Here is a 13,598-nt window from a genome sequence, read left to right on the forward strand (position 1 = left end):
CCACAATGCTGAGCTCCCTCCTCACTGACTATCCCACAATGCTGAGCTCCCTCACTGACCATCCCACAATGCCCAGCTCCCTCCTCACTGACCATCCCACAATGCTGAGCTCCCTCCTCACTGACCATCCCACAATGCCCAGCTCCCTCACTGACCATCCACAATATCGAACTCCCTCCTCAGTGACCATCCCACAATGCTGAGCTCCCTCCTCAGTGACCATCCCACAATGCTGAGCTCCCTCCTCACTGACCATCCCACAATGCTGAGCTCCCTCCTCAGTGACCATCCCACAATGCTGAGCTCCCTCCTCACTGACTATCCCACAATGCTGAGCTCCGTCCTCAGTGACCATCCCACAATGCTGAGCTCCCTCCTCAGTGACCATCCCACAATGCTGAGCTCCCTCCTCAGTGACCAGTCCCACAATGCTGAGATCCCCCTCACTTACCATCCCACAATGCTGAGCTCCCTCCTCACAGACTGTCCTACAATGCTGAGCTCTCCCTCACTGACCATCCCACAATGCTGAGCTCCCTCCTCACTGACCATCCCACAATGCTGAGCTCCCTCACTGACCATCCCACAATGCTGAGCTCCCTCCTCAGTGACCATCCCCACAATGCTGAGCTCCCTCCTCACTGACCGTCCCACAATGCTGAGCTCCTCCTCAGTGACCATCCCACAATGCTGAGCTCCCTCCTGTGACCATCCCACAATGCTGAGCTCCCTCCTCAGTGACCATCCCACAATGCTGAGCTCCCTCCTCAGTGACCATCCCACAATGCTGAACTCCCTCCTCACTGACCATCCCACAATGCTGAGCTCCCTCCTCACTGACCATCCCACAATGCTGAGCTCCCTCCTCACTGACCATCCCACAATGCTGAGCTCCCTCCTCACTGACCATCCCACAATGCTGAGCTCACTCCTCAGTGACCATCCCACAATGCTGAGCTCCCTCCTCACTGACCATCCCACAATCCTGAGCTCCCTCCTCACTGACCATCCACAATCCTGAGCTCCCTCCTCACTGACCATCCCACAATGCTGAGCTCCCCCTCACTGACCATCCCACAATGCTGAGCTCCCTCCTCACTGACCATCCCACAATGCTGAGCTCCCCCTCACTGACCATCACACAATGCTGAGCTCCCTCCTCACTGACCATCCCACAATCCTGAGCTCCCTCCTCAGTGACCATCCCACAATGCTGAGCTCCCTCCTCACTGACCATCCCACAATGCTGAGCTCCCTCCTGTGACCATCCCACAATGCTGAGCTCCCTCCTCACTGACCATCACACAATGCTGAGATCCTCCTCACTGACCATCCCACAATGCTGAGATCCCCCTCACTGACCATCCCACAATGCTGAGCTCCCTCCTCACTGACTGTCCTACAATGCTGAGCTCCCTCCTCACTGACCATCCACAATGCTGAGCTCCCTCCTCACTGACCATCCCACAATGCTGAGCTCCCTCACTGACCGTCTCACAATGCTGAGCTCCCTCCTCACTGACCGTCCCACAATGCTGAGCTCCCTCACTTGACCGTCCCACAATACCGAGCTCCCTCCTCACTGACCATCCCACAATGCTGAACTCCCTCCTCACTGACCATCCCACAATGCTGAGCTCCCTCCTCACTGACTGTCCTACAATGCTGAGCTCCCTCCTCAGTGACCATCCCACAATGCTGAGCTCCCTCCTCAGTGACCATCCCACAATGCTGAGCTCCCTCCTCACTGACCATCCCACAATGCTGAGCTCCCTCCTCACAGACTGTCCTACAATGCTGAGCTCCCTCCTCACTGACCATCACACAATGCTGAGCTCCCTCACTGACCGTCTCACAATGCTGAGCTCCCTCCTCACTGACCGTCCCACAATGCTGAGCTCCCTCACTGACCGTCCCACAATACCGAGCTCCCTCCTGACTGACCATCACACAATGCTGAACTCCCTCCTCACTGACCATCACACAATGCTGAGCTCCCTCACTGACCATCACACAATGCTGAGCTCCCTCACTGACCATCCCACAATGCTGAGCTCCCTCACTGACCGTCCGACAATGCCCAGCTCCCTCACTGACCATCCCACAATGCCGAGTTCTCTCCTCACTGACCGTCTCACAATGCCGAGCTCCCTCACTGACTGTCCCACAATGCCGAGCTCCCTCACTGACCGTCTCACAATGCCGAGCTCCCTCACTGACCATCCCACAATGCTGAGCTCTCTCCTCTCTGACCGTCTCACAATGTCGAGCTCCTCCTCACTGACCATCCCACAATGCTGAGCTCCCTCCTCACTGACCATCCCACAATGCTGAGCTCCCTCGTCACTGACCGTCCCACAATGCTGAGCTCCCTCCTCACTGACCATCCCACAATGCTGAGCTCCCTCACTGACCGTCCCACAATGTCCAGCTCCCTCCTCACTGACCGTCCCACAATGCCCACCTCCCCCCTCACTGACCATCCCACAATGCCCAGCTCCCTCCTCACTGACCGTCCCACAATGCTGAGCTCCCTCACTGACCATCTCATAATACCCAACTCCCTCACTGACCATCCCACAATATCGAACTCCCTCCTCACTGACCGTCCCACAATACCGAACTCCCTCCTCACTGACCATCCCACAATACCGAACTCCCTCCTCACTGACCGTCTCACAATACCGAACTCCCTCCACACTGACCGTCTCACAATACCGAACTCCCTCCTCACTGACCGTCTTACAATGCCGAGCTCCCTCTTCACTGACCGTCACACAATACCGAACTCCCTCACTGACTGTCTCACAATACCGAACTCCCTCCTCACTGACCGTCTCATAATGCCCAGCTCCCTCACTGACCGTCCCACAATACCGAACTCCCTCCTCACTGACCGTCTCAGAATGCCGAGCTCCCTCACTGACCGTCTCACAATGCTGAGCTCCCTCACTGACCATCCCACAATGCCGAACTCCCTCCTCACTGACCGTCTCACAATACCGAACTCTCCACACTGACCGTCTCATAATGCCGAGCTCCCTCACTGACTGTCTCACAATACCGAACTCCCTCCTCACTGACTGTGTCACAATGCCGAGCTCTCTCCACACTGACCGTCTCATAATGCCGAGCTCCCTCACTGACTGTCTCACAATACCGAACTCCCTCCTCACTCACTGTCTCACAATACCGAACTCCCTCCTCACTGACCGTCACACAATACCGAACTCCCTCCTCACTCACTGTCTCACAATGCCGAGCTCCCTCACTGACCGTCTCACAATGCTGAGCTCCCTCACTGACCATCACACAATGCCGAGCTCCCTCACTGACCGCCCCTCCAATGGTAAGGAACTCCCTCGCCACCCACTCTACACTAGGGTGTTCTCTCTGCGCACCTCCCATGGCGGCTCACCCTCCTCACCGTCCATCCCCCTGCATGGTGCTCCGTCCCCCCAGCCCTCCCTGCTCTGGTTTGGTGGTTGAGTCTCGGAAGACAACAGAGTCCGATGACAGGGGTGTGTGAGATGACGAGAGGCTATATTTTGCGGAGTATAAGAAGGCCGGCCTCTCGCTCAGGGACAATGAGATGCTCCTTTGTTTCCGAATTTTCCAGAAAATTCCCAGTCCAGAGCCAGCAGCACATGGCATTGAAAGGGCAGGGGGTAGCTTTCACTCTCTCACATCACGACAGAGAGAGGAGAGAGATTTAAAGGGATTCAGAGGGACAAGGGTGTTGGGTAGATACGTAGAGTAAGCAAACAGGAAAGCAAGGTACAGTACCAATGTTTAAAAGATCTTTGGACAAGGACATGGATAGAAAAGGTGAAAGAGACTTGGGTCAAATGCAGGCAAATGGGACCAGGTCAGGCGGGCAAAGCGCCCACCTCTCTACTCCAGGGCTCCGTGAACTTTGGAGCAGGTCAGGGACTGAGGGACTGGGGTGCTGAGGCAAGTGATCACCTCCTCAAATGCCAAGGCCACTCCCCTGTCCACAAGGCACAGAGCAGGAGCATGATGGCACACTGCCCACTTGACTGGGTAACTCTACAGAAGCCCGACACAGCAACCTGCGTGATCAGCACCCCACCGACATCCCTAAACACACCCTCCCCTCCACCATCAGCACACAGTGCGCACCGCCGACGTAACACCCGGTCTCTGCCGAACCCTCCCACCAAGCACAGCGGTCACACCCCATCCTGACATTCGCTGCTCCTTCACCGTCATTGGGTCGAACCAAGGAGCCCCTTCACGCAGAGGCTCACACTCCTCGGGACCGTACACCAGCACCCCGGGTTCAATCCCCCCCCCTCCGTCCCCGTGGCTGCGTGGGTTTCCTCCCTCAGGCCACACACAAACGGGTCAGTCGGTTCATTGGTCAGACGTTGATAACCGGGCGGCGCAGGCGCGTTGGGAATGAGGGTCCTGTTACCACGTCATATCTCTGAACCGAACAACACAGAGAAAGCACCTTCCCAACGGGATGTTCAGGAAGGGCAATAAATGCTTGTCTTGTCTGTAACACCCACGGAACAAATACAAAGTACCTGCCCGCACTGCTGTGAGGTCCAAGTCAGTATCAGATCTCTGATGGGACAACAGAGATCTTCACTCCCACACGCCAGGCACGTAAAGGGTTCAGACCTGTCTGCTGTTGACCTCAAAGGCAGCTTGCTTGGAAAAGCCAAGCATATTTGCTCTTTAACCTCAACGCGAATGGATGCAAATTACAGAGCTCTGGGAGAAAAGCCCATCAAAGGGAAAATCTTAAAACCATGCCACACCTTTAGGCAAATCGCGAGCTGCATCTCTCTGCGTGACGCTGGTCATCGAGTCCCTCTGGCTCACAGACACAGTTACCCCTGTGATGTACACTTCCTCATTCCTGTCGTCTCCTTGCAGATTCCACCCCTCACCCACAAACCGGGCGGGGCAGGGGGGGCACCAACACCATCCTCGTTGGGAGGAGGGAGAGAACCACAGCATCAGGAGGGAACACCCACAGAGACGTACAGAGACTGGGAGAAACCTTACCGACACGTGCGTGTGGTGTGTGCGCAGAGAGCCAGTAGTCGGGATCAAACACAGGTCTCTGGAGCTGTGAGACAGTGGCTTCGCTCACTGCACCAGCGCAGAGATTTTTCTGTACGTGCGGTGGAAGGCCACTGTCCATTGCCATTCCACTTTGTAACATAGAATATCCCCTCAGTAGCCACTTCATGAGGTTTGTGAGATCCCTGATAACGTGATCACTGAGCGCACAACACTTCAGCACAGTACTGGCCCTTCAGTCACCTTTTCAACCTACTCTGAGATACAGTACACACACACATTATAGTTCGGGTACCTCAGCCTTTTGCACAGGACTGTAGTAGTTTTATGTATTGCACTGTACTGCTGTCGTGGGGGGAAAAAAATCAAGTTTCAAGACATATGTGAGTGATGATAAACCTGATTCTGATCTGGGTCTCTATTGTGGTCTGGGAGTGGGAAGGGGGCAGGGAGAGGGAAATCATGGTTGGGAAAAGGGGAAGGGAGAGGGGAGGGAGCGGGAAGCACCAGAGAGACATTCTGTAATGATCAATAAACCAATTGTTTGGAATCAAATGACCTTGTCTGGTGTCTTAGGGCTGGGTGTGTCTGTACCCACCCCTGGCACTCCTTCTCTGCCACCTGTCCCACACCCCTCCCACGGTGCCCCACCCTCACCATTCCCAACATCCTTTGCTCCCGCCAGATTTACAAACTCGCTCTCCACTCCATGTTGACAAGTGTGTGTGTGAGTGCGTGTGCGCACGAGTGTGTGTGTGTGTATATGAGTGTGCGTATGTATGTGTGTGTGTGTGTGAGAGAGAGAGAGAGAGTGTGTGTGTGTGTGTGTGTGTGTCTGTGAGAGAGTGAGTGTGTATGAATGTGCATATGTGTGTGTGAGTGTGTGTGAGTGAGTGTGAGTCTGTGTCTGTGTGTGTGTGTGAGAGAGAGTGTGTGTATGAGTGTGTGTGAATGTATGTGTGTGTGTGTGTGTGTGTGTGTATGAGTGTGTGTGTGTGTGAGTGTGTGTGTCTGTGAGACAGAGTGAGTGTGTGTATGGGTGTCTGTGTGTGAGTGTGTGTGTATGTGTGTGTGTGTGAGTGTGTGTGTGTGTCTGTGTGTGTGTGAGAGTGTGTGTGAGTGTGTGAGTGTGAGTGTGTCTGTGTGTGTGTGTGAGAGTGTGTGTATGAGAGTGAGCGTGTGTGTGAGTGTGAGAGTGTGTGAGTGTGAGTCTGTGAGAGAGAGTGTGTGCGTCTGTGTGTGTGTGTGTGTGTGTGTGTGTGTCCCTTAGACTTCTGCACAGCACTGTAGGTGATTTGTTTTTTTTCATGACGATGGGTTTGAAGGAGGTGGTTGAGAGAGGTGTGAGCAGTCACTGTGTTGATGACCTGGGGCCCAGCGAGTTGGAGATATCCCGGGCACTGCCGACTTGGACTGGCTGGAGTGGAAGACGAGGTCCTGATCCTGCCAGCTGGGTCCAGCCCCACATTCAGCCTAGCAGCTGACACACACCCCATGGCTGGCAGATCTCAGTGCCAGCATTCTGACGGGCTGCAGCACCCTCTGGGATGGCGGGGCCACGGCACGGGATCGGAAAAAGCTGCACAAAGTTCTAAACAGCCAGCTCCATTGCAGGCACCAGCCTACCCGGTGTCAAGAGCACCTGTAAAAGGCAGTGCCTCAAAAAGGCAGCATCCATCATTCAGGACCCAGGACATGCTCTCTTCTCACTGCTGTCATCGGGAAGGAGGTACAGGTGCCTCAGGTCCCACACCACCAGGTTCAGGAACAGTTATTACCCTCAACCATCAGGCTCCTGAACCAGAGGGGATAACCTCAACTCTGAACTGACTCCATTGGGAAGGAGATACAGGAGCCTCAGGTCCCACACCACCAGGTTCAGGAACAGTTATTACCCCTCAACCATCAGGCTCCTGAACCAGAGGGGATAACTTCACTCACCCCAATTCTGAATCAGAATCGGGTTTAATATCACCAGCATATGCCATGAGGTCGTGTTCATGGGTTCATCTGCAAGGAGCGATGCCTCAAAAAGGCAGCATTCATCATTAAGGACCCCCACCACCCAGGACATGCCCTCTTCTCATTGTTACCATCAGGGAGGAGGTACAGGAGCCTGAAGACACACACTCAACGATTCAGGAAAAGCTTCTTCCCCTCTGATATCAGATTCCTGAATGAACAATGAACCATGAACACCACCTCACCACTTTTTCTTATTTTTTTGTACCACTTATTTAATTTTATAAATTCTCATTGTAACTCATAGTGCTTCAATGTCCTGCTGCCACAAAACAAACCCCTTTCACAACAAGGGTCAGTGATTTTATAAACACCAGAGGACCTGCAGATGCTGGAAATCCAGAGTGACACCGACACAAAGTGCTGGAGGAACTCAGCAGGTCGGGCAGCACCTACGGAGAGCACTAGAGTCGACATTTCAGGCCGAGACAAGGTCCGAAACATCGACTCTTTGCCCCGCTCCATAGATGCTGCCTGACCCGCTGAGTTCCTTCGGTATTGTACGCGTGATCTTAAATCCGATTCTGACTGCGAGGACAGGCTTCCTCCTGGCCTGGGGCCCCACCGAGGACAGCACAGACCTCGGGCGGCGTCCCCACCTTCCCCCCTCCGTACCTGCAGCTTCTGCCCGGCGATCTCGGTCGGGGTGTCCTGCCTGGGGGGAGGATGAAGGTCGCCGCTGTTCACCACGTACTGGATGAGGTTGGCCAGCGCGGCGCAGGAGTCCGCGCAGGTGTGAACATGCACCACGTTGTTGGAGCATCGCAGTTCGAACAGGGGCTGCGCCTGGGGGGGAGCAGAGGGGGGGAGTGAGCTCAGCAGGCCGTGGGGTGGGAGGAGGCTCCCGCGGTCAACAACCCAGGGTCGGGGGAGGTCACGCACCGCCCCTGTCACTCTCACATGCCGGATCCACGCAGCCTCCTCTGGCACTGACACCTGGGGTCCCCAGACCAGCACAGCCAGGCCAAACGCTCTCGCGGAGGAAGAGCTGAACGAGCAGCGGGTTTTGGGTAGGGCGAGGGGAGGGAGGGCACAGGCTCGGCTGAGACTCAACTTGGCCGTGAGGGCGGGCACGGGATATGGGAACTGACGGAAGTACTGGCATGTCTGACGTCTGTCTGGAGGGCACCAATACCCGATGGAAGAGTGGGTGCTTACTTCCTTCACAGATCAAAGTAACGAGTACAGGAGATGGGAGGTTACGTTGAAGTTGTAAAAGACATTGGTGAGGCCTAATCTGGAGTATTATGTGTAGTATTGGTCACCCACCTACAGGAAAGGTGCAAGGCAGAGAGAGTGCGGAGAACATTTACTATCATGCTGCTGGGTCTGGGGAAGCTGAGTTGTAAGATTGAATAGATTAGGACTGTATTCCATGAAGACCAGGGGGGATGCAGGAGATTTCATAGAGGGAGGCAAAAATATAAGAAGTATAGATAGGGTAAATGAAAGCAGGCTTTTTCTACTGAGGTTGAGCAGGACTATAACCAGAGGTCATGGGTTAAGGGAGAAAGGTGAAGTGTCTAAGGGGGAAATTTCCTCACGCACAGGGTGCTCAGGGTGTGGAATGAGCAGTCGGCACAAGTGGTGCATGCAAGTTTGATCTCAACGCTGAAGAGAGCTTGGACAGGTACATGGACGGGCGTAGCATACAGGACTACAGTCCTGGTGCAGGTCAATGGCAGTCGGCAGATTAATGGTTCAGCATGGACTAGATGGGCCAAAGGGCCCGTTTTGCACGTTACATAATTACGCCTCTAGGAAGGGCAAGGATGCCACGGAGATAACGAAAAGGAGACTGACCAGGACTTGAAGTCAGCTATCTCTGGAGTGGTGGGTTGAGGAGAGAGCTGATCAATCTATGCATACAAGATAATCTTATCCATCTATATATGAAGTGTTTTCTAAAAGTCCAGTTCTCTATCCTAATTGTGTTTCTTAAGCTGCAATCTGCACTCTCCCTTCCCTCACCGTCTCACCTGTCAGTCTGTACTCTCCCTCCCCGTCTCACCTGTCAGTCTGTACTCTCCCTCCCCTCACCATCTCACCTGTCAGTCTGTACTCTCCCTCCCTTCACCGTCTCACCTGTCAGTCTGTACTCTCCCTCCCCTCACCGTCTCACCTGTCAGTCTGTACTCTCCCTCCCTTCACCGTCTCACCTGTCAGTCTGTACCGTCCCTCCCTTCACCATCTCACCTGTCAGTCTGTACTCTCCCTCCCCTCACCATCTCACCTGTCAGTCTGTACCGTCCCTCCCTTCACCGTCTCACCTGTCAGTCTGTACTCTCCCTCCCCTCACCATCTCACCTGTCAGTCTGTACCGTCCCTCCCTTCACCGTCTCACCTGTCAGTCTGTACTCTCCCTCCCCTCACCGTCTCACCTGTCAGTCTGTACTCTTCCTCCCCTCACCGTCTCACGTGTCAGTCTGTACTCTCCCTCCCCATCTCACCTGTCAGTCTGTACCGTCCCTCCCCTCCCCGTCTCACCTGACAGTCTGTACTCTCCCTCCCCATCTCACCTGTCAGTCTGTACTCTCCCTCCCCTCACCATCTCACCTGTCAGTCTGTACCGTCCCTCCCTTCACCGTCTCACCTGTCAGTCTGTACTCTCCCTCCCCTCACCGTCTCACCTGTCAGTCTGTACTCTTCCTCCCCTCACCGTCTCACCTGTCAGTCTGTACTCTCCCTCCCCTCACCGTCTCACCTGTCAGTCCGGACTCTCCCTCCCCTCACCGTCTCACCTAACAGTCTGTACTCTCCCTCCCCTCACCGTCTCACCTGTCAGTCTGTACTCTCCCTCCCTTCACCGTCTCACCTGTCAGTCTGTACTCTCCCTCCCCTCACCGTCTCACCTGTCTGTACACTCCCTCCCCTCACCGTCTGAACTGTCAGTCTGTGCTCTCCCCCACTTCACCGTCTCACCTGTCCAGTCTGTACTCTCCCTCCTTTCACAGTCTCACCTGTCAGTCTGTACTCTCCCTCCCCCACCATCTCACCTGTCAGTCTGTACTCTCCCTCCCCTCACCGTCTCAGCTGTCAGTCTGTACCGTCCCTCCCTTCACCGTTTCACCTGTCAGTCTGTACTCTCCCTCCCCTCACCGTCTCACCTGTCAGTCTGCACTCTCCCTCCCCTCACCGTCTCACCTGTCAGTCCGGACCCTCCCCCCCTTCACTGTCTCACCTGTCAGTCTGTACTGTCCCTCCCCTCACCGTCTCACCTGTCAGTCTGTACCCTCCCTCCCCTCACTGTCTCACGTGTCAGTCTATACCGTCTCTCCCCTCACTGTCTCACCTGTCAGTCTGTACTGTCCCTCCTCTCACCATCTCACCTGTCAGTCTGTACTCTCCCTCCCCATCTCACCTGTCAGTCTGTACCGTCCCTCCCCTCCCCGTCTCACCTGTCAGTCTGTACTCTTCCTCCCTTCACCGTCTCACCTGTCAGTCTGTACTCTCCCTCCCTTCACCGTCTCACCTGTCAGTCTGTACCGTCCCTCCCTTCACCATCTCACCTGTCAGTCTGTACTCTCCCTCCCCTCACCATCTCACCTGTCAGTCTGTACCGTCCCTCCCTTCACCGTCTCACCTGTCAGTCTGTACTCTCCCTCCCCTCACCGTCTCACCTGTCAGTCTGTACTCTTCCTCCCCTCACCGTCTCACGTGTCAGTCTGTACTCTCCCTCCCCATCTCACCTGTCAGTCTGTACCGTCCCTCCCCTCCCCGTCTCACCTGACAGTCTGTACTCTCCCTCCCCATCTCACCTGTCAGTCTGTACTCTCCCTCCCCTCACCATCTCACCTGTCAGTCTGTACCGTCCCTCCCTTCACCGTCTCACCTGTCAGTCTGTACTCTCCCTCCCCTCACCGTCTCACCTGTCAGTCTGTACTCTTCCTCCCCTCACCGTCTCACCTGTCAGTCTGTACTCTCCCTCCCCTCACCGTCTCACCTGTCAGTCCGGACTCTCCCTCCCTTCACCGTCTCATCTGTCAGTCTGTACTCTCCCTCCCCTCACGGTCTCACCTGTCAGTCTGTACTCTCCCTCCTCTCACCGTCTCACCTGTCAGTCTGTACTCTCCCTCCCCTCACCGTCTCACCTGTCGGTCTGTACACTCCCTCCCCTCACCGTCTCACCTGTCAGTCTGTACCATCACTCCCCTCACCATCTCACCTGTCAGTCTGTCGTCTCCCTCCCCTCACCGTCTCAGCTGTCAGTCTGTACCGTCCCTCCCTTCACCATCTCACCTGTCAGTCTGTACCCTCCCTCCCCTCACCGTCTCACCTGTCAGTCTATACCGTCTCTCCCCTCACTGTCTCACTTGTCAGTCTGTACTCTCCCTCCTCATCTCACCTGTCAGTCTGCACTCTCCCTCCTCATCTCACCTGTCAGTCTGTACTCTCCCTCCCTGTCTCACCTGTCAGTCTGTACTCTCTCTCCCCTCACCGTCTCACCCATCAGTCTGTACTCTCCCTCCCCTCACCGTCTCACCTGTCAGTCCGGACTCTTCCTCCCCTCACCGTCTCACCTGACAGTCTGTACTCTCCCTTCCCTCACCGTCTCACCTGTCAGTCTGTATTCTCCCTCCCCTCACCGTCTCACGTGTCAGTCTATATTGTCTCTCCCCTCACTGTCTCACCTGTCAGTCTGTACCCTCCCTCCCTTCACCGTCTCACCTGTCAGTCTGTACTCTCCCTCCCCTCACGGTCTCACCTGTCAGTCTGTACTCTCCCTCCCCTCACCGTCTCACCTGTCAGTCTGTACTCTCCCTCCCCATCTCACCTGTCAGTCTGTACCGTCACTCCCCTCACCGTCTCACCTGTCAGTCTGTCGTCTCCCACCCCTCACCGTCTCACCTATCAGTCTGTACACTCCCACCCCTCACCGTCTCACCTGTCAGTCTGTACTCTCCCTCCTCTCACCGTCTCACCTGTTTGTACACTCCCTCCCCTCACCGTCTGAACTGTCAGTCTGTGCTCTCCCCCACTTCACCGTCTCACCTGTCCAGTCTGTACTCTCCCTCCTTTCACAGTCTCACCTGTCAGTCTGTACTCTCCCTCCCCTACCATCTCACCTGTCAGTCTGTACTCTCCCTCCCCTCACCGTCTCAACTGTCAGTCTGTACCGTCCCTCCCTTCACCGTTTCACCTGTCAGTCTGTACTCTCCCTCCCCTCACCGTCTCACCTGTCAGTCTGTACCGTCCCTCCCTTCACCGTTTCACCTGTCAGTCTGTACTCTCCCTCCCCTCACTGTCTCACCTGTCAGTCTGTACTCTCCCTCCCCTCACTGTCTCACCTGTCAGTCTGTACTCTTTCTCCCCTCACCGTCTCACCTGTCAGTCTGTACCGTCACTCCACTCACCCTCTCACCTGTCAGTCTGTACTCTCCCTCCCCTCACCGTCTCACCTGTCAGTCTGTACTCTCTCTCCCCTCCCCATCTCACCTGTCAGTCTGTACTCTTCCTCCCCTCACCGTCTCACCTGTCAGTCTGTACTCTCCCTCCCCTCACCGTCTCACCTGTCAGTCCGGACTCTCCCTCCCCTCACTGTCTCACCTGACAGTCTGTACTCTCCCTCCCCATCTCACCTGTCAGTCTGTACTCTCCCACCCTGTCTCACCTGTCAGTCTGTACTCTCCCTCCCCTCACCGTCTCACCTGTCAGTCTGTACTCTCCCTCCCCTCACCGTCTCACCTATCAGTCCGGACCCTCCCCCCCTTCACTATCTCACCTGTCAGTCTGTACTGTCCCTCCCCTCACCATCTCACCTGTCAGTCTGTACCCTCCCTCCCCTCACCGTCTCACGTGTCAGTCTATACCGTCTCTCCCGTCACCGTCTCACCTGTCAGTCTGTACTCTCCCTCCCCTCACCGTCTCACCTGTCAGTCTGTACACTCCCTCCCCTCACCGTCTCACCTGTCAGTCTGTACCGTCACTCCCCTCACCATCTCACCTGTCAGTCTGTCGTCTCCCTCCCCTCACCGTCTCACCTGTCAGTCTGTACTGTCCCTCCCTTCACCATCTCACCTGTCAGTCTGTACTCTCTCTCCCCTCACCATCTCACCTGTCAGTCTATACTCTCCCTCCCCTCACCGTCTCACCTGTCAGTCTGTACTCTCCCTCCCCTCACTGTCTCACCTGTCAGTCTGTACTCTCTCTCCCCTCACCATCTCACCTGTCAGTCTATACTCTCCCTCCCCCTCTGTGTCAGTACAGAGGAGTAGCAGTATTGCTGGATAATCCTGTGATGGGGTAAGACACTGGGGACAGAACACAGACTCCATGATACGATGCAGTGGGACAGCCACTGGAGAATGGGGGGTGGGGGGAGACCACTCAACACACAATTGCCCAGAACACCACCCTCACAGTCCCGTCTTGCCAGTACAGTTCATCTTACCAGCTTGCCGGACAGGTCTCCCTTCCACGTGGTGATGACCAGCTCCAGCAGATCGATATCCAGCACGCACACGTAATCTGTCCAGGGGGAAACACCGGGTTAGACGCAGCACACTCGGGGGCCGGTG

At 55.5% G+C, this 13,598-nt stretch overlaps 1 protein-coding gene across 1 annotated transcript in view; it reads right to left on the bottom strand.

Annotated features, from left to right (window-relative positions):
• Nucleotides 1-4,384: 4,384 nt before the first annotated feature.
• The window catches only part of LOC140192800 (autophagy-related protein 2 homolog A-like), a gene marked incomplete at its 5' end in the record, with an annotated part of 161,929 nt that continues 152,715 nt past the window's right edge, over nt 4,385-13,598 (bottom strand). The window contains 3 exons of the mRNA XM_072250278.1: nt 4,385-4,450; nt 7,696-7,866; nt 13,472-13,548. Coding sequence (XP_072106379.1) covers nt 4,385-4,450; nt 7,696-7,866; nt 13,472-13,548 — 314 coding nt within the window. The remainder of the gene's footprint in view (nt 4,451-7,695; nt 7,867-13,471; nt 13,549-13,598) is intronic.

The sequence above is a fragment of the Mobula birostris genome, unplaced genomic scaffold (genome assembly GCF_030028105.1).
Source record: "Mobula birostris isolate sMobBir1 unplaced genomic scaffold, sMobBir1.hap1 scaffold_268, whole genome shotgun sequence".
Taxonomy (NCBI): Eukaryota; Metazoa; Chordata; class Chondrichthyes; order Myliobatiformes; family Myliobatidae; genus Mobula; species Mobula birostris.